This window comes from Scomber scombrus, chromosome 9 (assembly GCF_963691925.1).
Source record: "Scomber scombrus chromosome 9, fScoSco1.1, whole genome shotgun sequence".
Taxonomy (NCBI): domain Eukaryota; kingdom Metazoa; phylum Chordata; class Actinopteri; order Scombriformes; family Scombridae; genus Scomber; species Scomber scombrus.
This window is the reverse complement of record NC_084978.1, coordinates 25,250,112-25,274,391: the sequence shown is the minus strand read 5'-3', so window position 1 is coordinate 25,274,391 and position 24,280 is coordinate 25,250,112. Positions and strand designations below refer to the sequence as shown.

General features: G+C 39.9%; 1 protein-coding gene across 3 annotated transcripts in view; it reads left to right on the top strand.

The window, feature by feature from the left end:
• The window catches only part of LOC133985944 (probable serine/threonine-protein kinase kinX), a 50,425-nt gene that overhangs the window by 21,820 nt on the left and 4,325 nt on the right, over positions 1-24,280 (top strand). Inside the window, exons 2-12 of one of the 3 annotated variants that reach the window (XM_062425698.1) lie at positions 5,114-5,187; positions 10,461-10,635; positions 12,256-12,382; positions 14,862-15,002; positions 15,099-15,158; positions 19,515-19,667; positions 20,845-20,944; positions 21,044-21,305; positions 21,406-21,922; positions 22,569-23,925; positions 24,135-24,238. In XM_062425698.1, the coding sequence (XP_062281682.1) occupies positions 5,114-5,187; positions 10,461-10,635; positions 12,256-12,382; positions 14,862-15,002; positions 15,099-15,158; positions 19,515-19,667; positions 20,845-20,944; positions 21,044-21,305; positions 21,406-21,922; positions 22,569-23,925; positions 24,135-24,238 (3,070 nt within the window). Of the gene's footprint in view, positions 1-5,113; positions 5,188-10,460; positions 10,636-12,255; positions 12,383-14,861; positions 15,003-15,098; positions 15,159-19,514; positions 19,674-20,844; positions 20,945-21,043; positions 21,306-21,405; positions 21,923-22,568; positions 23,926-24,134; positions 24,239-24,280 lie in introns of all 3 variants that reach the window. The other 2 variants (XM_062425697.1, XM_062425696.1) reach the window with 2 other exon arrangements.

Here is a 24,280-nt window from a genome sequence, read left to right as displayed (position 1 = left end):
CACGAGGTCAAACAATAATCAAGTTCATGTCCATGTTTCATACAATAAGTTGCTATATAGACATGATGATGTTGATAATCACGTTATTGTACGATAAGTCAATAACGTAACGGCCTAAAAACAGCTGTAGCAATAGCAAGGTGACCCAGTGTGGCTGTTGTGGTTTTGGATTTTATAACAAGCACAGACTTACAAAATAATGTAGCTTTTATTTTGTATATGATAAGATAAATTAATGATGAAACTACAGCTGTGTATGGGAAATGTAGTTTTAACATTATGAGTACAGTAATTATGAATTGTGAATAGTAAGTGAAATAGTAGTTACTATGGAGCTGATTTGTAACCAGCCTGATAATTCATTGCACATTATCTAAATTTACGATGGAAACTGACCCCGGTTCTGTCGTAAATCGTCACATTAAAATCACATCACTGCTGAGGCCACGTGAGCAGCCATCGCCGCTCACAAATCTTCGTGACTGTATTTCACAACTTAGGTTTTTCGTGCGGTTTAAGTTTCAAACTGTTTTGTTGAGTACAGTTTATGGCACCAAAATGCTTCCATATGCTGCCACTGCCACATGCTTACACTGGCCTGTAGCTGGAGCTCGGTTCTGGATGTGCCACATTTTGGATTTCAGTGCACAATAATTTGCAATAAAAAGTCATCATATGATTATTTGGTTTTCACTACCCATAATAATATAATGTGGTCTAATACACAGCCTGTCCAAAAATAGGAGTTTAACAGACCTACAATAAGCAAGATAACCTGATAATTAACCATCATGAAAACCATTATTTATGCACAATTCGGTTGGAAAATATGAAGGTAATCTCTTTAGTAATAATTAAGTTGACTAGATTTATTTTGTATCAGTTTTGTGTTGCTGAGCCCTTTTTCGAGCCATCTGTTTGTTTGTTTTAATAGCCTGCATGTCTGAGGGGAAATTCATTTTACTAAAGAGCTTCTGACCATCTTTGGTATAAAACCACACCACTGCTCTACACTGAAGGGCCTCTGTGTTTACTGTAAGTCTGTTTCCCTCTTGTCTCTCTCTTCCTAATATTCGTCTGTTTATCTAACTGATTCGTCTTTCTTTTCATGGTGCTCTTTCCCATAACCCCTCACTCTGACCCTTTCCCTCCCTCTGTCTTATTTGTCTCTTGCTCTTCTGTTTTCTCACTATCTGCCTCCACTTTCTCTCAACCCCCTTTGCTCTTTACTTACGTCCCCCTTACTCATCCTCTCGTCCACAATTCTCTTGTCTTTACACCTCTGTATTTCTTCCTGTCTTTCTGTTTTTGCTTTTCCCTTTCTATCCCTCTCTTCCCATGTCATCCCTCCATCATTCTCATAGATGAAGCGGAGGATGTCACCATGGGGAGCCAGCTATGGAAGTGGGCGAAGGTCAGTCATTTTGACCCCCACCCCCACACCACCAAACTTGAACCATTGACCGCTTTTCTATATTGTTAAAAAAAAAAAAAACCACAATTATCTTCCATTTTCCATTTGTTGTATCAACTCTGCACCAAGTAGCCTCTGAAACTTAGTTGCACTTTCTATGAAATGACGCACAAACTGACCTTCACCTCGACTAAAAGGAATCATTTGACACTTTTGGAGATAAGCTAACGGTTTAGGAGATAAGCTAACGTTGACAGTTATATGAGAAGATTGATACCACATTTATATGACGTGTGCATTAAGTGTGCGGCTAGAGTTGATTAGCTTAGCTTAGCTAAACGTGTGCAGTGCATAGCTCATACATTTTACATGTCCATTTATGTATCGAATGAAAAAATGTGGTAGTATTTGTTAATAAGCGAGCAATAGAGGTGCAGGTGGTATATTTTTTATCTTTGGACAAAGCTAGGCTATCTGTTTCTCTCTACCTCAAGTCTTCATGCTAATATAATTAAGCTAACCAGTGCCATATTAATGTTCAATTCCCGGGATATGCAGTTATTCTACACAAGTCCTTTTAAAGTCGTTAGCTACTGTATGGTGTATATAGTTATAGTATACTGTATGTATCAGCAAGCCTAATGTTTCTAGTTTTAAAAACTTTATTTACTAGGCAATAATATGGTAGTGTTTCGTTACATTTTTACAAGTTTTTGACTTCACCTACTGCTAGCCTACATATCCAGTTTTCATAACCAGTGTGTGTTTTGGGGTATTCAGACTGGTTTCCCCTCTCTCCCTGCCTCTTCATTGTTTCCTGTGTTCATATCATAGACAACATGTTGTGGCTGTTTTGTTTCTGTCTGTGTATCAGTGTCTGCTTCCTAGAGATATTATTAAGACTCTTGAACCAGTGTGTGTGTGTGTGTGGGTATGTGTGTGAGGGGGTGAACTGTTGGCTGTAGTGTCTTCCTAGCAGGAAATGGATCAGTTGAGCTATCAGCTCATAATAACAACAACAAAAACAGCATATCTATGTTTATATGTATCCAATTTTGCCAATATAAAAAATAATGTATATATAATACACTACACTTTATTAAATACGTGTTAAATGGTGTTACAAGTCACTTTGTTTCAGGTTTTTGTCTCTGAAATAGATTATGGTGGTGGGAAAGGTTATGACCTGGGTGACAAAGGTTTTGACAGTCATAACTTTAACAAGGGTTTATATGATGATTAATAGCTAATGATTATGTAATGGTAATACACATGAAAATCTCTCAGCATGTAAACTAACTCTGAGGAATGTTCCCTTTGTTTCTATAATACAAAGTCACTGTAAACACAGATGACAAGAAGCTCTCCAGTCGCTGTGCTAATGGAAAGAAACAAGCTTGTTCACAATAACTGCAAACATGGAAATCATAGCTGCCTGTTAAGCTTCTAAAAAGGAGTTGAAGAGCAGACAATAATTTTACTTCCATATTAAACACATTCTAGTGTTTTGCAAAAACAATCTTAACATAGCTGCTTTTATTGGAGCTTTAAACAGTCATCAGTGTGTTTGTTTAGTTGTCATGCAGATGGATGTGTTGCGAGCAGCTTCTATGAAATCATCCACTGCATTTAAGGACCTGTAGTCCATCTTGACTAGAGCATGACTGATATATCAGTCAGTCGATATTATCGGCCGATATCAGAGAGATATCGTTTTAGTGCACAGATGTCACTTTATACAATGAAGGTTTTTGTCAAACTGTAAAATATCACACCTCAATTACATATTTGTCATGAGTGTTTGATAACCACAGTTGAGGGATTGTTGCAAAAAGTATGTCAATATGAGATAATCAGCCAGTATATCGATATTTAATTTTTTTACTCCCTAATATCTGTGTCAGCATCAGCTCCAAAAATCCAGTATTTGTTGGGTTGACTAATAATTCAACTAATGGTTTGACCTCATCCCAGAGTCATCAATTTTGTACATGTAAAGTAATAATATTTATTACTTCATCAAAATAAATTCCTTGTATTATTTTATACATTTTTAAATCACACATTTTATGTGTAATGTCACTATTCTATCAAAGTTTTTCTATTTATTTTCATTCAACAGTTGCATTTAAATTTATGTATTGTGAATTAATCAGAGTATTTGCACATATAGTAGAGGTTTAACCTTGAAGTCAATTTGTTGCTGTTAAAAATAGTGTTTCATTACATAACTCTTTTTAACCACAAATCTTTGCCAGTGTCTACCTTGTTATATACAGTGTATGGTTTCCACCAACTGGACATGCCTCTTTGTTACCATAGAAATATGAAGAAAAAGGCAACTGATGCCTGGAGTGGGAAATGAAATTATGTTACCCAGGTCATATCCGGCTAGTACAGCTAGGTAGCACATTGCCATAATTATTCTGAGACATGAGTTTACTGAAAAACATATCAATAATGTCTCAGTTTACTGCCAATCTGCACAGGAAATCCAGTGCATAGCTAATTAGATTTGAGACTAGAATAGGGATTCATGTAAAACTTGGTGGATTAATGGTCCTTCTGTATGAGAGAGCAGCTAACTGGTCCAGCATGCTGGAGCTGTACTCACACTTGGCCTCAAACTTCCTGTCTGCTCTGGCTGGTGGAGAGGGCTCAATGATAGTCCTGTAAAATAAAGTCAAGTGGTTGATTAAGAATTCAAAAATATGCAGGGGTTTGCAGATGATTATTTACACATTTTTAATATCTTTGTTGAATGTATTTTTGAGAGCAAGGACAAGTTACCAGTCATTTTGCCGGGCATTTACTGGTGGTGGGAACATTTTAGCTGACAGGAGAGGATGGCAAAGCAGAGCAAAACAGTGGAAACATAGCTGAGATGCCTCTGTTGAGATTGTTTGGATTAGAGTGAAGGATTGGATTGGAGACAGGCTTTGGATTGGACTGAAGTGTAACATAACAGTTTGAGTTGGAACACGAGTTTAAATAGCAAATTAAAGTTCATCACAACAATTTAAGACACATGGCACATCAGCTTTTAAGGAAGGAACGGGCGATTAACTAACAGATATGCGAATGATTTAATGAGGTGGTAGTTTGTTACAGATGACTGTCTCCTTTTTCAGATGAACCTCTCGGGGCAGCTCTTTTGATTTCAGTTTTTGCCTTCTGCCAAGCTACTTTTACTAGCAGTCACGACACTCCCAAAAGGGGATTTTAATCTCATTGTAATCCAGTGAGCCTGATCACATCGCAAGTGGGCAGGCTGGCATAGGAGCGATATAAGAAGATAGAGACAGATTAAGATAAACACAGCCACAGGAGACACAAAATAGACATTTGTAACACAAATACGACTGATATGAATACAAGTATTACCAATTTATAATATTACACTATTGTTTTACCTCATTTTGTTTAAAATTGTGTTGGGAATTTTAGGTTTATAAAGAAAATCCACATTTTTTTAACTTTTTTTCAAGAGAAATTTAATGATCTGTGTCATTGTCGGAAAATCACGCTCATCCTGCTTCGCCTTGACCTTTTATGGCATTTATCAGTGTACGGCTGTTCTACACAAACAGCCCAAATCAATCCAACTAGTCATGCGTCGTCTATTATTTTGTCATTAGATTACTGCACTGCTTTTTTAAAGGAACATTGTGCTCATCAGTCTCTTTGTCTCCATCACAGCAGTGACAGTGCCGCCATGGCATCAGGACCTCCAGATGTGATGGAGCCTGCTGAGGTGGGAGAAGAGTGCTCAGGTAACATTTTGAGTGGACGATGTAGCAATAATAATAATAATAATAATGATAACAATGATGATTATTTACCCATTATTATAAATCCACGCTGACTTTCATCACTGACATTGCATGGAAAGTTTTTGTCTGTGATTTAGAGGTTTTTTTCCTTTATGTTCAAATCAAAACTTTAAATAATCTAATATGTGCTGAAAGTGAAACTTCCCATTTTAAGTGCATTTACTGTAGTTTCTGTTTCCATGTTTCACGAACATGTTATTCAACAACACTGAAATCTTGGATGAGGGTTAAACATCCTTTAGAGCATCAGTCACATTTACAGTTACACACAGCTGTTGATTATGATATCCCACAAAGTTGTGACCACACATAATGTGTAAACTCTAACTTATTGAATAGTGTCTCTAATTATATGGATAAGTCTGCTTATTGTATTTTGACCATGCCAGGTCAAAATGGGTGTCAATTATGCAAAATGTCTTGGGCCTCTTAGTGGGAATGGGATGGGAGTTTTTGTGTTGAAGACCCACAACACTATATTTATGTTTTAATATAACACATAATATAATTAGGTACTATTATAATTAGACATTAACATCTTGAACTCTTGCTAGAAAGTCTAAAGATGTCTCAGGAATTCCAATTTCTGCTGAGGATGAAAATAAACTATATCAGTGTCAGTAGAGGGTGGCTGGTTGTACACAGCAGAGAAGATCAGGCTGACTTAATCAGTTGAGATCTCTTTATTGATGCTGGCAGGAAATGAAGAAACAGAGAGAGGTATCATCAGCTCTCACTCACACACAGACAAACACACACGCTGTCTATGGAGATGGATAGCACGTACACTGTTGATATGATGGGAACCAGGAAGAAGCACATCAGGAGGTCAGACAAATGTCTGTGTGGGTGAAACCACGCTGGGAATATCAGCTCAAGTGCTGCTGGTCTTATTCTAAACACACAAGATCTAAAAGAAAATAAACAGTCTCTCATGCCTGAGCCATGCCTTGCTGAAAACAGACCTCACATGATAGAGTTGAACATCAGTCATGACTCCACACATCATAGTGTCTGCCAGTCATGTCCATCTCAATCTGCTGGTTTTAACCCAGTGACAGTGCCAGAGAGACAGCTTATCTGTGATTGGAGCCTGGTAGAATGTGCTGTGCTTTAATTGGATTGGCAGTGTGAGGGCGATTGGGGTCTTTAAATAGTTCATATGCACGTTTGGCCCGAACAAAGGAAGAAGGCCCTTCTTCCTTTCAGTTAAAGCTCCTGAAAACATGTAGTATGTCTCTATTACATTAAGTATTCATGACATTAATATGTTATATAAATGAGCAAATACCAAAATGAAAGAAAAACACAATTGTGGTTGTTATGGATTCAAATCAAACATTGTGTTTGAAAAAATGTTTTCCTCGAATTGAGTTGAATTAATGATATCCAGACCCCTTATCCTCTCTGTAATGTAGAGTAAGAGAGAAGTGTTCAGGAGCCTGTCAGTAGCAACCAGCAGGTGTTGAAATAACATGATCATAAGGTAACATTTAGTGAGAATCAGTGCCAACTTTCCAATATAGCTTGATTTTAACAGTATGGCAGGTCCTCCTAGATGTTGAATCAAACCAGTGAAAAAAGCACTGAGAAAAACACAATAAATATCTATTTAGAAATAACCAAAACAAACTCTGAGGAAAAAAATTGATTGTGTGTGTAGGACTCCATACCTGATAGTAGGAGGCTGATTGAAAAACAGGTTTGCAGGGGGTCTTTTAAAGGGATGCTATAGTAGCTTAAATCCTATAATGTAGTCAGAACTCATAAATCACAAATAAATAGTCCTCTTCATACTTACACTTGCTCCTCATCATCTTTCTGAACTTGCCCAAGTACAAAGTTCACTGTCTGTTCATGGGCAAATATTACAAGTACCACGATGAGGTTCACTCCATGTGCTGATAAAACTACAATGTAGTAATGTTTTAGGTTCACCTCTTCTCTTCTTCTTTTTTCACTCTGTCCACAACATTGTTTCCCTGTCAAAGGTCAGTGTTTTCTCATTGTGTAAGCAGAGCTCAGTGCTCTCTAATATTGACCTTAGACTGCCTTGAAATTGCCACGATGCTATTCTGAGTGTGTGCGCAGAGTCGTGATTGTGCTTAAAAGACTTTGGTCAACTATCAAGTGTATTTCTAAAGTTAGGCCTACAATACCCATACACATACACTGACCTTCCATTGAAGCACCGGCCTTTTTCAACCCTCTTAGTGCAGACCTTTAGCTTAATGGTGTATTGTACCTAAAATAGCACAATAAATGGCACCGTCGGCTGGTGTTTCCTCCTGATTTTTCATATTGGCCAGGCGCAGAGGTCCCTGAAGCATCATAAGAAACACGTTGGAAGCTCTTCAAGTAAATGCAGCAGTAATGTTGGTCACTTTATGATGCCAGACAAAGGACAGGAGAATTGGCAGCCAACATTTCCCCACAAAAATTGGACGAAAAATTTTATTATCTTCTGTGTGGCTTGATGGCAGCTCATCAAAATAGAATAGCAGGTGTTACATTTAACACTCCCTGCGGAAAAGGTGTGACTTGCAGATAATTTTGTGATTCCCCCCCCCCCCCCCCCCCCCCCCCCCCCCCCAACTTCACAAAGTGTTACATGTATGTACAAAATATTATGTTAAAATATTATAAAATATACTTTAAAATGAATAATCTTAATCATTCTTTATGTGTTCTTCAGCTTGTGACCCAGAAATGTTAAGTATCTTGGCCCCAGTACCGAGTTTAGATTCCAGACATTTTTCAGCTGTGATTTAGCTCCAACCAGAAAGCATATTTTTAGAGAAAGAAAGGAATGCCGAAGGATTCCCCACAGGGAGGAGGACTAACATGACACAGCCAGTATAAAAAGAATGTGTCTCTTTTTGTAAGCCTCCTCTGAAGCATTTATGGCCCAGGGAAGTGAATTCTCCAAATAGTTATAGATCACTGTTGATTTGTTTTTCCTTTATCCTGCACACTACTTATTCATTCCTACACATGATATGCTCAAACTAAAATGTGGGTATTTTGATCCAGTTTGACTCAGCAAACTCAAGCCTTACCATAACATTGTCACAAATTAATGGTAAATTGTACGAGGCGACATCCGTATGACATTAAAAACTGCAAAAAAATGCACTTCTTATCACCAGTAATCAGTAACAAAAGTGGCATGATAGTTTAAAAAGAGCATTTGAATAAATAATCAAACAGTGATATAAAAGAATATGGCTCAAACTAACCCTTTTTTCTTGGGTTGTTTTCTTTCTAGAGGTAAGTGGTATCGTATTGATCCAAACTAGTCACCAATGATCTGTCCAGTTCTGTCCACCGCTCCTTTTCCCTCAAATTTTAAATGAGATTATAGCAGTTTCAATGCAAAGTAACATGAGGCAAGGGATTGATGTGGCTATAGAAATCAAGCCTGTGGCCCGCCTTGACTGAACAGATGTAACTGATAGTGGAAACAATTGATTTTATAATGACATTGACAAAGAAACTGTATTTAATGGGGATTGCTCATCTCATGGCCCATACCTGATCCACTTAATACATGCTCTATCGGATCAGTGCTGACGCAGAGTGTTCAGAGGAGTCTGTAACCATCCAGTTGTTGCATGTTTCAACACATCTTGCATGCAGAGAGAGACACCAAAAATGAACTCATCCTACTTACAAGTATTGTACGTGTGCACAACCCAAGATGGATATATATTATTCCTCAGTGCTGTAGACCTCCGTTGTTCCCCAAAAACTATTCAAATTGTTCAAAAATGAACAATGAGTCACACTGCTGCTCTGGGTGACATGTTCCTTCACCAGAAATATTACAGCCATGGTGGTAGACCTGTCGCAATAATTATCGACTTAACGTACAATAACGTAATTATCAACATCATCATGTCTATATATCGACTTATCGTATGATACATGGAAATTACCTTGATCATTTTTTGACCTCAATAATGCCACACTTCACATTAGCAGCTAAGAGGCTATTCATGTCACATTGGCTAAGCAAGTAGTGTCCTCCATTCCTCACTGTGTACGTCCTGAGTGGAGACTGCTAAAGTGAGCGGCATTGCTTATATGGAATTAAAGGTAAATAACTCTGTCCCGGCCCATAATGGCAGTCTGTGTTTTACAGAAGCATAGTGCTTACTCTCAAATCCCAAGCCCCACCCACCCCTTGAATTATTATGCTATTATATTATCATTATATCAGTGGTATAAAATTATCTTCAAATCACAATAATATCGTTTATCGCGATTATTTCTGAGACAATATATCGTCCAACAAAATTAGTTATCATGACAGACCTCCATGATAGTTCTACACACTTAACAGGAGAGTAGTTCTGTGTATGAAAGACACCACTGCACATGTGCAGGAATGCACGCTTTGGGTCCACATACAATACTTGTAAGTAGGATAAGTTCATTCATGGGTTAGCTCTGCACATGAGATGTGTTGACTATAGGAAAGACATAGAAAATAACCAGCCATGTCCTTTAAGATACCTTTTTAAGATATAAAAGGACATGCACTTTTCTTTTCTTTCTATTGACTATTTGATTTGAACAGAAACCTGCAGTATACAGGTTTCAGTACGTGACGGTTGAGACAGCTCCCAGCTCTGTTGAAAGTGGGACAGAAAGAGAAGCGGTGGACATTTGGAGTTCTGGATAGGTGCCATGCCGACTGAAAGCAGTGAAAGCAGTTTGTAGCTGTTTAAGGAGTTATAAAAGAGCTGTTGAGTTTTTCCACTGCGGTGCTAATGGATGTGCACTCTCTGGGGGGGAGGCTTTACAAGCGTGTGTGTGTGTGTGTGTGTGTGTGTGTGTGTGTGTGTGTGTGTGTGTGTGTGTGTGTGTGTGTGTGTGTGTGTGTGTGTGTGTGTGTGTGTGTGTGTGTGTGTGTGTGTGTGTGTGTGTGTGTGTGTGTGTGTGTGTGTGTGTGTGTGTGTGTGTGTGTGTGTGGCTCTATGTGTGTGGTTTTTCCTGAGGTGCCTACCTGAGCCTTTACAGCCAACACAGGGCTTATTGCTCAAACTGCAGTTCATATGAGGGCAGTGTGTAAAGATGCTGTGTGGGTAATCTTTCTTATTAGTGTATCACTGTACTGTCAGTTTTTATGATTTCCAATAACGCTGGCAGGAGGACACAACTGTATAAATAATATTTTCGCCTTTTTTTTTAATCATTTGTCCTCTCAGGAAAGAAAAAGTCCAAGTTCCAGACATTTAAAAAATTCTTCGCCAGGAAGAAGAGAAAGGAGCCGTCATCCTCCGGAGCAGACGCGGGGCTCAAAGCCAGCCAATCAAGCGACAATGTCAGCAAAACATCAGAAAATAACACACTCACTCGGGCGGAGAAGGATAAGGGCTCTGGGTAAGATTTGATACACACGCATATACACATCCACACGGGTAAACTGGGCACTTTCACTCAGATATTCACACAGTCACAGAAACATGAGTGCCACTTGACTTTTTGTTAAAAAGCTTCAAGTAGACTTATGTGGTTTATTTGGGGGATTGCTGCACTCGGCATCTCATAAACTAAAACACCACAGTTAAATGCACTTTGGATGAGCTGAAAAGTTTGTTTTTTTCAGTAATCCCTACCATCTTTCTTCACCACCAGATTTATATTTGTTTAAGAGGTTTTGCATCCAAACTGAACCAAAGTCTCCAAACAAATCATTGTAATGGATTTGACCGAGTTGTATTTAACTTTCTTGACAGAATCATTGCATATTTCGGTTAGTTTGACTGTCCACACATCGTATCTTAACTCCAACATTTTTAAAGGTTCTTGTAGTCTTTTGGCTTCTGTAGTCATCTAGTAATAATTGAAAAAGCACTTAAAATGGCAATTAGTCCATCATATGAGACTAAAGCTGAAACCCAGGCTACACTCATTACATTTTAGGTGGGCTAGTAAAACTGATATCAATAATGAGATTAACTTTATTATCCCAGAGGGAAATCGGTTTCCTTTGTAGTGAAGTCCGGTTTTTGTTGTTGTTAATTGTGCTCGAGGTTCAAATTATGTTGTATGTCCGTACTTGTACTTCAGTTGTCTTGTACTTCCCCGCGTCCCCTAGACCAGCGGTCGCCAACCCTGCTCCTGGAGAGCTACTGCCCTGCATGTTGTAGGTATCTCCCCATTCTCAGGGTCATAACATGGACACAAAAGTTAACACACATAGTAAAAACATTCAAACTTGAACATGACAGACACACGAAACAAGTCACAACATACTGCACATAATAACACACCACACAGGCAGAGATGATAATAATACAGCAATAAGCAGAAGCAGTACACAATACAATAGAGAACCAACCTGAAGTGCTTATACAAGTACAAGAATAATAGAAACTGGTGTTAGTATAAGTGCAAACAATGCAATACAGCAAATACCAATATTTATACAGCACTAGTTATGGAGATGCTGTGACTACTGAGAGTTTTTAAGGGTTTAGTCATCATAACATAACTGCTGATGGACAGATTTTTCATTTTCCCGCAAGCCAGGATAAACATCTCCCCTTGTGTGAAAAGGACAGAGATAATTTGAGAAAGGAAGAATCATGTTTTAATATCCAATCTCCTGATCTTCCAGTCTCACCTCAGTGGAGGCTTGTGGCTTCCTGTTTTTGTTTCAAGTATTGGAGGGTCTCTTCCTGTGGACAGTCCTGATTTCCTGTGTTTTCCTAAGCTGTGCCACTTCCTGCCGTCTACTCCTACCTCTTCCTCGCTGTCACAGATGTCGAATTTCACTCTTTCTATTTACACTTGTACCAAAAGAGAATATAAGTTTGTTGTATGAGTAAAGATAAACGAAAGAAAGGCCCAAGATGGTGAACGCATTTCAAACCCTCACCATTGTTAGTTTATGGTATTTATTTGGCATCCCAACATCTCTTTGTTTTATTTAGTTTTAGAAGCTGTGAAACCTCACTTGGCGCTTTGTTTATTTCTTCCTCTTCCTATTTCCCGCAGGTCAAAGATCAGCCTGGGCAGCAAGGCCTTGTCACATGACTCCGTCTTTGTTTCTGACTCATCGGAGGCCAATGAGGCTCTGGGGGCGTCTCAGGACAGCATTCATGGGAAAGTGAAATCACTACAGGTACATACACCAGCACACATTACGCGTAGTACTCCTTTTCAAGCAGGGCAGCTGAGGTTAATCTCCTGTGTCGTCAAGTATCTAACTATCCATGTGTCCTCAAGAGTGATGCTTAATCTCTGCCAGGTCCAGGTTGTCCTATCCAGGTTGACCCTGACCTCTGACCCCGTTGGTGGAGGCAGGAAACAGAAAAGAGGATTTTACCTCAGGGATTAACAAACAAATGAAGAATCCGAATCTGACACTATTTTTAGTTCGTTGAGTGAGAATGTGTGAGGCTGTGCGGCTCTCAGCTGTCATAATCAGTATTTATCAATGCAGGACACAGCAGCACCGGCTGATTGGCTGTATATTTAGTTGGTGTGATTATGCCTCAGGAATGTGAATGTAACAGCTATCATTAAACAGAAGGACACTGTCACAAAACTACTTCAGTAGATCCATGCTTAAGTATTTGAGTGTGTTTGCACATGTTGATGTAGTCTGATGAGGTGGAGACTCTGATAGAGCTGATAGCAGCACAGACTGAGGTTATAACAGAAGCGTGTATCAAAGAAAAAAGGACTTGACAATCAGACAGACAGAACAAATGACTGTCACAACAACCGGCTAAAACGGGAAGACGTGAGACTCAGACAGATGAACTGACCTCTTGGTGAACTGCTCAACTAAGCTAGCTACAGGGGAGAATTAAATGTCTTAAGGAGATTTGCTAAAAAGAAAAACTTTCTCCTCTAGAAAATACAGAGAAGGTGTTTAGTTATTGGCCTGTTTGTAGATGAGAGAGAGCAAGCATACAGTTTATATGAAACAAGGAAAAAAGACATTTTTTAATAATCAGTGTAGATATAACAGTTTCAAGTAAAACTGCACAAATATGTAAATTCAATAGAAATGAAACTTTAACACATTGATTTGCATTAACTGAATTCACTCAGGAAAACAATCTGATGGAGATTTCCTGACCTTAATCCACATTCTGAGCTGGTCTGCCTGTTTGATACGCAGAATGAGCTTGTTCCAGAGCCAAATATAAACCCATTACGTAAGGATTGATGTCTTACAAGGTGCATGCTTATTAAAATATCATGCACAGTGGTTTATATTTAGTAAAGAGCTGTAGCCCTGATCATGGACGTCATAACTCCAAAACCTGCCTGCACAAAAATAAGAAATGTTTGATTTGCCACCATAAACATCTCTGTATTTTTCATACCTTCACATTTTACACATGAATTTAACTGTAATGATCAATCTAATTATATTTTTTGTCATTTTTATCTCCCTACACAATCGTCTAAATGCTGTTTCAAAGGCGTCTCTACAGTGCCAGGATATAAATACATTTTTTAACTTTAAAAAGATTTAAGTTTGATTAGGTTTTGAATCACCAAAAGTAGCCTTTTTGATCCCAAACTTAATATGTTGAATAGTTGTGCTAGTACATCCTGTAACAGTTGAAATACAGGAAATGTTATCTCATGAGGAGGAAAAAAAGATTTAAAGGAGCTAAATATGACTGGATGCTAATTTTAGCTAGTTGGCTATTTTTGGTCACAACTTCACAGAGCTACCTGCATTGTAGCATTTTTAAAAAAAATCTTAAAGTCATATTCATGTCCAGTTATCACACAGCAGAAACATTTGTATTTTTATGGCGCATGCTATATCATATCTACTGTTATTTAAACTCAAAATTAGCTACAAACCTCATTTCATGTAGTTGCATATTGTTCCTGAGCTTCCTAACAGCTAGCTAACATGAAATAAGAAATGAAATCAAAATTACAACATTGAAAACTGCAGCCGTAGGCTATGTGTCTTTTTAATCAAAGACTTTTTATCAGGGTTGTTTCAAGCCCAGCTAAAGAAAAGCTGTATTGTCCCGTGTTTATTTTACACCTGAGTAAATGAGTCCTTGAGTGACTGTCACAAGGTAACACGTAACATACTGATAACAAGTGTGTTAGTTTGAGTTTCTGTGATACCTAACCTCTACTCATACACACACACACACACACACACACACACACACACACACACACACACACACACACACACACACACACACACACACACACAGAAAGCCTAAAATAAACACTTCCTCTCTTGGGTGCCAGCTGACCGTCCTAACAAGTCATTCTCTGTTAATTATACTCCACGTTCACATTAGTGGGAATTTGTGGACTGTAAAGCAGTTAAACTTGCTGAACATAGACCACATGCATTCTCAAATACACCTTTGTAACCTTTTTACAAAGCTGTCGTTTATTAAACGGACTATCAGATTTGGCTCCTCTCCATCTCTGACTACACACACAAAACCTTAAAAAACAACTTCACTTCCTACTGTAAAATCTCCCTAATGTATGTGTGGCCACATTCACAAGTTTTATACATTATTCAGATGTTTTGATGAGGTGAAAACAAGAATGACACACTGGGCACCTAACTGTGTTTCACATCCTTTGTTTTTCAGCTCCAGCTGAAGCAAGCCATCAAAATAGGCTCTCCTCCATCCCTGATGTGTGTGAAGAAGACAGAAGATGCTGGAACCATGTCAGAGGATGATGGTCTACCCTGCAGTCCACCTGAATACACAACGCATCACACAGTCCAGGTAACACACATACAGTACTGAATAATGTCCGAGACCACCTGAGCACACACACTTTACTTATGTTAGTATTTCTTTTTTCTCCATCTGTCCCCTCAGAATCAGGCTCAGAGGAACAGCTCCATCAGTCTGGAGGTAACAGACAGCGATGAGGACCAGGTAATCATACATATTTAAAGCTCAACGTGGGGGTAGAAAATATGAAAAACAAGCTGGCAAACACCCAGATCTGACAAATTATCTAAATTACATATCCTATTAAAGGTGCCCTGTGGAGTTTTTGACCGCTAGTACAGCTATGGAGCCCCATGTTGTTTGTATCTGGTGTACAAGCGTAAGAGGACACATGTACATTAAGAAGCAGGTGGCAACACACTCCAGCCGTTTTAACGCTATTTCACAGATTTACAGTTTGTGGCAGCAACGTGCCAAGAAAAGTAGCAGGGAAGAAGACAACTGTTAGTCAGTGAGCTAACATGGAGAAAAGCAGTGCAAGATTATTTCAAGCGATTTTTTAAAATACATCTTCATTTCTTCTATGATGGAGTGAATTAATTCAGTGTTCTTGAGGCCTCAAGGATACACACCAATGCATTTGGGTTAGAAACACTGAATATAAACACAACTTTCTTTGATTACAAGAAAACTCCACAGGGTAGCTTAAAAATAGTTTTCGCTAACATGTTAGCAACAATTGCCTTCATGTCCAGCATTCAACGAGCAACATGATCATTCATTTGGAGGCCATTTGTCCAATATTCACTGTCCTTTTAGCTCTTTAGCATTTGAATATTCCACCTTTTTCACCAACTAGTTGCTAACTACAACTGTCTGCTCATGAAACCAAAACAATGAGCAAAAAGGTTCTAAAAATCCCTGAAGACCTACAGAGTTCATTGATGAAGCTCTGTGGGTTCAACACTATAAGCAAATAATTTGACATTATGTGTAGTCTTTTGATTAATTCTATATTTTAAAAAATGATTATTGAAGCTTTAAATTTAAAAGTTTAAGTATAAACATTTGACACTTTGACATGGTTTGTCTTCTACTCCAGGAAGAAGTCACGTACCAAACTAGCTCTCCTGCATTAGACACAGCACAAATGTAATATGTGCTACAATTGACTTATTTACAGACAATGTAACTGGGACAGTACTTCTGACCTTCAAAAAGTGATTATAAAATCAGTAGCATCACGTAGTGTGTGATGTTAGTGGATCCCCCGTCGCCGGCCAAACAGCCACTAAAGTAAAGTCGGGATATGGGATTTATGAAAGCCGAGAGGAACCTTCAGGCTGTGTGTGTGTGTGAGTGTGGAGCTTTGTGTTATTGTGGCATTTTCTCCTCATGTGACTACGATGGTAAAAACATCTCATGATCCAATCTAATCACTGAAACACTACTCTTCTAAATAAATAAGCCCCCTTCTTGCTAATTGACCTCCTTTTCTATTCTTTCCCCTTCTCTCCATATTTTATCAGTCTCTTAATGCCTATTCTTTCTCACTGTCTGTCTCCCTCTGTATCCTCTGATTGTTGGCCTCCTGACCTACTGTAGGAGTGTTTGTTGTTTGGCCCATATGTTCCCTAACAAACCTGTCAGTTAAAACAATTGACTAAAATAACTACTTTTCAGAGAGTGCCAATTCGTGATACGACAGTTGTCTTAAAAACCAGAGCTATCCATTTAGCCTCGCTGGATATAATGTGGGCTAAACGCGCAGTCAGCAAAGTATGACAAATGAGCTTTTAATGATAGTGCAGTTTTAGCAATTTTTAGCCGCTTTTGGCCAGTCACTTTCCCACTGAAAAGAACCACAAATGGCCGGCTACAAAGAAATGCACACATAAACCTGAAAATATCCATTTTTTAAGTGCATTCCACACACAGGAACGCAATCAAGGAGGACGGCAGTGAGTTATTGTATCAAACACAGTGGCAGTGGCACTTTCTGGAGTTTTTCCATTCACTGACAACTGAGGACAGACTTCATGGAGACACTGAATGTTTTCTTCTTTTTTTTTCAATTTCATGCCTAGATTTTATCTCAGGACTAGTACAGTAGTTTTGAGCTCGACAATGCGTCAATGAGCATGAAAACACTGTGGATACTTGTGTCTGGCTCAGTTTGTCTTTATATTTACCATAAATAAAAAAAGAGTACTGGCTTTATCATTTATCTACATGTACTTTAGATCTTGGCTCTTCAGTGTGAGGCTTTGAGAATTAACATTTCGACTCTGGGTTTTCTCCACAAAAGATATTTATCAGGTTGTATTAACAGTGGATTGTAGTGACAAGCCCACATTGAGTCATCACTCATCCCTGCAGGTCCTCTCAACTCTTTAGACCTTTTTAGTGTCTTTCAGCTGATTGTTTTGGTTTGGACTGTTCTGGTTCTCACTCCCTTTTAACTTTTTTAACCCTTGTTATGAGGCACAGCAGCCTCTGTTTAGCTCAATGTACACTACATACCCAGCATCAAATGACAAACAAGGTTAGTAGTAATAAGTAAATGGAGCATTTAGCAGATAAAAAGCCAGATATTTCCATCAGAAACTGGTGGAGAGCAAAACGGAGCTAAAAGAGAGTGAATGTGGTTTCACTTTTACCCGGTGGCTAGAAACATGATGATAAATGAATACTAATTTAACTCTAAAAAGTTAACAGGTGCAACTTTGAAAGGTGGTAATATGTTAATATTTAGTTTTCAGCCAGTATTGCTGCCCCCCCAAGGGCCAAAATAATCGTTTTCATGCAGGTTTAAGGAGACAATCCAGAGGTTTAATGGTCAATTTGTGAAACTCAGCATGGAGTACTAGCAACCAACATTAGTTTGTCTTCATTTCTTCTCGTGGGAATGAAACTTTTGTTTTCTTTTGGGATATTTTGGTGTATTTTTTTATTATTATGTCTGGACAAGAATAGTGTAATTTGAAGGCCCTTGAACTCAGGAGATCTTCAGCTCTGAGCTATACAGTACATTTACAAACACAAATGCATACTGATCTGTATCTGCAGCACAGAGTATCTACAGCTATAGAGTAAATAGCTGTCATGTGCTTTGTGTGTCATGCTTAAAGATGAACCTCGGGCTGAGTGTGTGTGTGTGTGTGTGTGTGTGTGTGTGTGTGTTGGTGGGTGTGGTCATAACCAACTCTCCAAGCTGCTCTTCAAACCTTAAATGGAAGTCTGCTGCTTGACCTCTCCTTCCTCTTTATGTGACTTTCTCTCATTCCTTGTCTCTGTTTTACTGTCTCTTTTTTTCTCTCTCTGGACAGTAGTGTACATGTTATTCCACTGACCTACTGTGTGTGTGTGTGTGTGTGTGTGTGTGTGTGTGTGTGTGTGCGTTCAGTGTGCATTCCAATGGTTTCTCTGGTAGTCAGTGTATCTGCTTGTAGTTCGAGCATGTACACACACACACAGAGTCCTAAAAACATAAATAAATAAAATCTAGATGTCAACAAACAAGAACTCAGATCATATTCCCCTAATTGTTACATGAAGTCATAGTCCAAGTATGACATGAATGAATGCACGTTTTAAAGGGTCAGTTCACCCAAATCACAAGAACATTTTGTATATAGCCATTAAAATAGTTTTAGTTTTACTTGCAGATGTTTATTTATTTTAATTAGAGACTTCTGCCACCAATCCCAAAGAGGAGTAGCTCAAACTGTCAAAAAAGTTAGATTTGAAAAACTAAAGATCAGCATACCATTCTATAAATGAAGTCCTGCTTACTCAGAATAGTTAGTGTGAACGTTTTCTTGGAAGAATATAGTTCCCAAACAGACACCATTTGTCTCATAAAACTGTCCCAGTCCACCGTGAGGTTAACCTAGGTGTGTATTGCAGTATATGTGAATAAAAGTGACTCTTAGTTTTTAATGGGAGGTTGAATGAGACGACCTCTCTGTGATATTTTGCTGAAAAAAGTCAAAGTGTGAATTAGTCCTGCTTAAGAGAGACACTTCTCCTGTGATGACAGAGTAAGTGTTGGTCTTGCAGATAAGGACAGCTAATATTTATACAGCTGGACTCCGTCTCCGTCTGTTTTTTCCCTCTTTCGCTCACTCAGTTTCTGTCGGTTTCCTTATCTGCTGCTTTCATCGTTTAAAGTGAAAATCCACCTTTTTGTCATCATCAACACGCTTTATTCTTTCCAGCCTCTGTGTCTGGCTGTTTAGTTTCTCAAAGCTTGGAGCAAGACAGCGAGTGATGACTCAAGTCTGTGACGCGAGCAGCTCTGTCTGGAGCTTATCCACTGGGAAACAATGGGAGACAGAGTTTGTGGATATACTGGCATGTGGATACAATTTCCCCTGGACATGAGTGGACAAATCCCAGTGTTTGTCAGTGGACCTCCTCCAGAGGTGTCTCCACATGACATCACAGATTTGGGTGCAGGGCGTCACTTGTATTCACAATACATAAGGAATGTTTACGCTGTTAATAAGTTATTTGTGTGACTTTTTTGTTGACCCCTCTGTCTCTGTGTCTTCCCAGCTGTCCTGCACTGCCTCCAGCAGAGCAGTGAGCCCCCTGGTGGTGGTTCCAGGGGACTTCAGTCAGCCGGCCAGTCCCTTCGGCTGTCTGGATAACTCTGCCGCCAAACACAAGATGGGCCTGAGAAACAAAGCCTGCAACAAGAGGAAACCTGTAAGTGTAAGACACGTACAAAATGGGCACAAACACACACACACCTACAACCCACATTTATGCTTTAATACATTCAAAAAGCCTTTTCTCCGATTTATATTCCCCCCAAGTTACTGCTGCAAATGATACTGTTGGTGTTTGACACCTCCCGTCATTGCTGTGTTAGTAATAACAGTTTAATTTCCCCACAGAAGTCATAACATTTTAATTCAAATGTAAAGCTTTCATACAATTAGAAACACTGAGGTCAAAGATTTGATATGCTATGAAAGAAATGCCCCTGCTTTTACAACTGCTGTTGGAAAGTCCATCACTGATATGTGCAAAGTAGACTGTAACAACATTGAAAAGGTGCAGCAAATTAAAATAAATGAGCTGTTTGGGTTTACCACTAAAAGGCATCAATCTCCAGAAAAAATAATATTTACCTTCAGCTGTTGACAGAAATCTGAAGCACTGTCGGCAATCTCAAATACTCACTCCATCATCTTCAAATATAGAAAATGAGTGCACTGCACATTTTTCAAATCTAATTTCATTAAATGGCTTATTTAACCTAGTTCCATGTGCATAAAAAATTGATTTAAAGTGAAATGTGTTATTGGTTATGACAAAATTATTTCATTAAGACAACAGGACTGCAAAAACAACAACATGAAAGTAGTATGTGGGCATGACAGTGGCACATTTGGAAGTTTGTAATCACTGACATCAGCATTTAAAATATTTGTGTATTCCTACACTTGAACTGTATGTAATTCCTAACACCATTGATATTATCTATATATTGAAATATTCCTAAAGTAACTTGATTATATTTTTTATGAGCATCATATTTGTAGCTTTACCCAACTCTGCATTAGTGTTAATGTATGTTATATGTAACAGTGAGTTGAATAAAAGGAATAATAAATAATATTTTCCTGGTATATGACATAAGTATTGCTGGGACTGTCCAGAGTCTCCAGATGATGGGGAAGAGATCTGTCACATTTGATATGGCAGCAGGAATAATCATATCACACCCACGTCAGGATCGACACACCCAGCCAGGAACAAACAGTAAAGCAAACACCTCTGTGCCATTATCTACTGTTACCAACAGTTTACCACAGTGAAAGTAGAGGTCAAAATGTGATCACACTGATGTCACTGCTAATGACTTTTGTCCGTGCAGAAGCTGGGGGTCAAAGCAGAGGGAGACCCTGTGGTGAAAGAGATTCTGAACACCTCCTTCCCAGACTCTCCAGAGGAGAAAGAAGAACAGGACAAGAGAGGTTAGACTGCCCTTTGGTTTCTTTTTTTACACACTTTTAAACTGTGACTCTGCATTCTCCAACTATAATCTCTGACATCTGTTTCTGTCTGTGATCTAGATGCAGGTGAGGATGAGCTAAAACTGAAGGTGGAGAGGGAAGAAGAAGACGAAGAAGAGGAGAAAGAGCAACCACAGCATTCCAAAGAAACTGTGTTGAGAGATAAGGAGGAGTGGGAGGAGGGAGAGGATGAGTCGGAAGCTGAACAGGATGTTTCTCAGGGCATGGACGCTTCCTTTCCCCCTGAGCAGTGTCTCTCAGAGGAGGAAGCTGCAGACGCCCAGCCCTCCTCCAAGCGTGCCTCCTCTCTGGCGAGTCCCAGGTGATTAGACGTCATTTCCTCCTTGTTTTCTCCTTCTCACAATCTGATCTCTTTCAATTTTCTCCTCTTATCAATCTGACCCCTTGATTTCTGCTTCTAGAGCCACGCCAGAGCCCCCTGCTGGCCAAAGAGAGTACCTGCTGGACACTCTGGATGTTGAAACAGAGGAGAAAAGGAATGATGAGAACCCAACACTGGGTGGAGAAGAAGAAGAAGAAGTTGATGAACCTGGGGAGGAGGGGGGCTCCTTCTTACAGGAGGTGCTGAGCTCCTTGAAGACACCACTTCAAACTTCCTCATTAGGTGCGGAGACCGAAGCTGTCCTGGAGATCGAGGAGGAGGAGGAGGAGGAAAAAGGAGAAGCCGATTTAGAAGAAGGAGAAGAGGTGATGGAAGAGGATGCAGAGGAGGAAGAGCCTGTCAGTTATCAGGCGGCTCCCTCTGGCTCGCTCCTGTTGAGCCAGACCGCCAAGGAAGAAGAGGAGGAAGCTGTCACTCTGAGTGTGAGCACGAGCACTCCTACCTGTCAAGATTTTGAAGAAGAGGATAAAGATCAGGAGAAAAGGGAGGAGGAGGAAGTAGAAGAACTTGAGGTGGAGCGGTTCAGTCAACCCAGTGTATGTATTTGAGTCATTTTATAATATCACTACTTATAAATCCACAACTTTCTTAATAATCATTAAGTGTACATCCATAGTAACAGTGAAAACAGGATCTGACTTTTCATGATCCCAAATTAACCAAAATGTGAACAGATATAAGCTCAAGGGCTCAATGTGTGGTTAAATCACTGGCTCAGTTTCAGTGTCCCCACCTGCTAGCTTCCTGTTGTTGAGCAAAACCAAATTAACATACAGGAAGTCCCCGTCATGACATCATAAGATAAACAACCACACATACTGTGCATAGAGCTGCTTAAATTCAAAGGAAGATCTCTTTTCATCTCTTTCCATATTGTGTTTTTTGTTTTTTTTTCTTTATGATGCGCAATTCATCTGTCATTGCCATTTAAATGTTGCAGCACTGTGTATTGTGGGTTATTTCCATAAGCAAAGTGTGCAGAGTTGCAGACTTACTAGGAAAAGTGCAGAAAGGGTTTAAAAAGACCAGAGAGCCCTTGACAGTCAGAGCGACCAAAAGCCTGTGAATAAATGTAATAAATAAGCAAAAAACAACTAGTACAATTATCTGTATTTTCTAACCTCCATTGTGTATTTTGTATAGAAGACAATGTCAGTCAATCATCACTCATTTTTCGTCCAGCAGGAGGAGGAAGAACAGAAAGAGGAGGATGAGGAAGTCCAACCTCAGGATGAAAATGACTTGCTTCAAAGAAAAACAGACCTACAGGTGGAGGAGGAAGAAGATGATCAGAGTGAAGGAGAGGAGGAAGCAATAGAGCTGGAGAAGGAGCCAGAGGTGGAGGAGGAGGGGTGGGAGAAGAAAGAAGAGGATGATGTGGAGGTGGAGGTGAAGAAAGAGAAGGAGAGGGTCGAGGAGGCGGAGGAGGCAGGAGAAGAAGAGGAAGAGAGTGACGACGCAGAAGAGGCAGTGGAGATTTTTCCTGATGCAGCAGGTGGAGAGGTTCACAGTGTCGCTTCAGGGCAGGAGGCAGATGAAGGTGTAGATGTTGCTGTCGGAGACGAAACGGTCTGCGTCGCACAATGCACAGATGATAATGATGATATACCAGCACATCAGGCTGATCAAGAGTCTGCCACCGTGCATGAGAGCCAAACAGCCTCCAACCAAAACTCTGAAGATGAAATGAGTGATGGAGAAGAGAGAGTGGAGGAAGGCGTAGAGATCGAGCACAAGGAACCAAAATCAGACCAAGAGGAAGCCATGGAAGCAAACCAAGCTGATGTCGATGAAACAGAACCAGATCTGGAGCAGGAAAGTGTAGAAGTATCTGTCTTCAAGCAAAAAGATCAAACAGAAGTGAGCCAATCAGCCACTAAAGAAGTTTCCTCAAAGCCTATGTCTTTGTGTCTTCAGGAGTCCAATTTTGAAACTCAGTCAGAGGAGAGTAAGACCAGCCCTGCCACCACCACCCTCCACATAAACCTGTACTCTCCCAGCTCAGAGAAAGGCACATTTTCCTTTAAGCAGTCCCCAACTGCTGCTGATCCCGAAGTCTCAGAGTCACCTTCTGATGCTGGAGAAGCAACAGAGCAAATCACAGCATCCACAGATGAAGAATCACCTGACAGAGTGGAGGAAGAAGAAAAAGAAGAACAGCAAGGAAAACAATCCTCTAAGAGAGACGCTTCACCTCATGTGTCAGCAGAGGAAACGGAGGAAAGGTCCGGCGGTTCAGATCAAAGCAAAGTCCGCTTCACCATCAACTCCGCCTGGCAGAGATCACTCTCTATCGAAGACAGCGAGAGACCCCTCTCCTCTTCATCGTCCAGCGCCGCAGGATCAGGAGGTGTTGATGTGGCGTCTACAGCCAAGAAAGACCCTCAAGCGGATGCGGAGCCAGAGAGTTCAGCTAAGCCCGAATTGGTGTTGAGTCCTGGTAGAGCGAGGAATGCAGGAATCACCATTGCCAAACCGCAGAGCAATGCATCACAGACCCCCGCCAAACCCCCGGCCCCAGCTGCCACGACCACAGAAGGTGAGGAAACATGACCCCAGCTTCTATTATGACTTGTGTCTGTGTCTAGGTCTGTTTCACAGTTCCTGAGCTTTGATTTTACCCATATTTTTCAGTATGACTCACATTATCCACACACAGAGTAGTAGTCTAATCTAAGTCACATGAGGTAAACAGACTGACTTCAACTAGAGTAAAACCACATCTTTTCTTCATCCTATCACCTACAGAGACCTCTGTGGCAGCGGAGGGAAACCCCGACAATCCGTTTGGAGTGCGGCTTAGGAAGACGGTCGCTCTGCACCGTTTCAGCTCTGAGGAGGAAAACTCAGAGGTGATAAAACCAACTCTGTTCCCATTGGTAATGTGTTGCGTG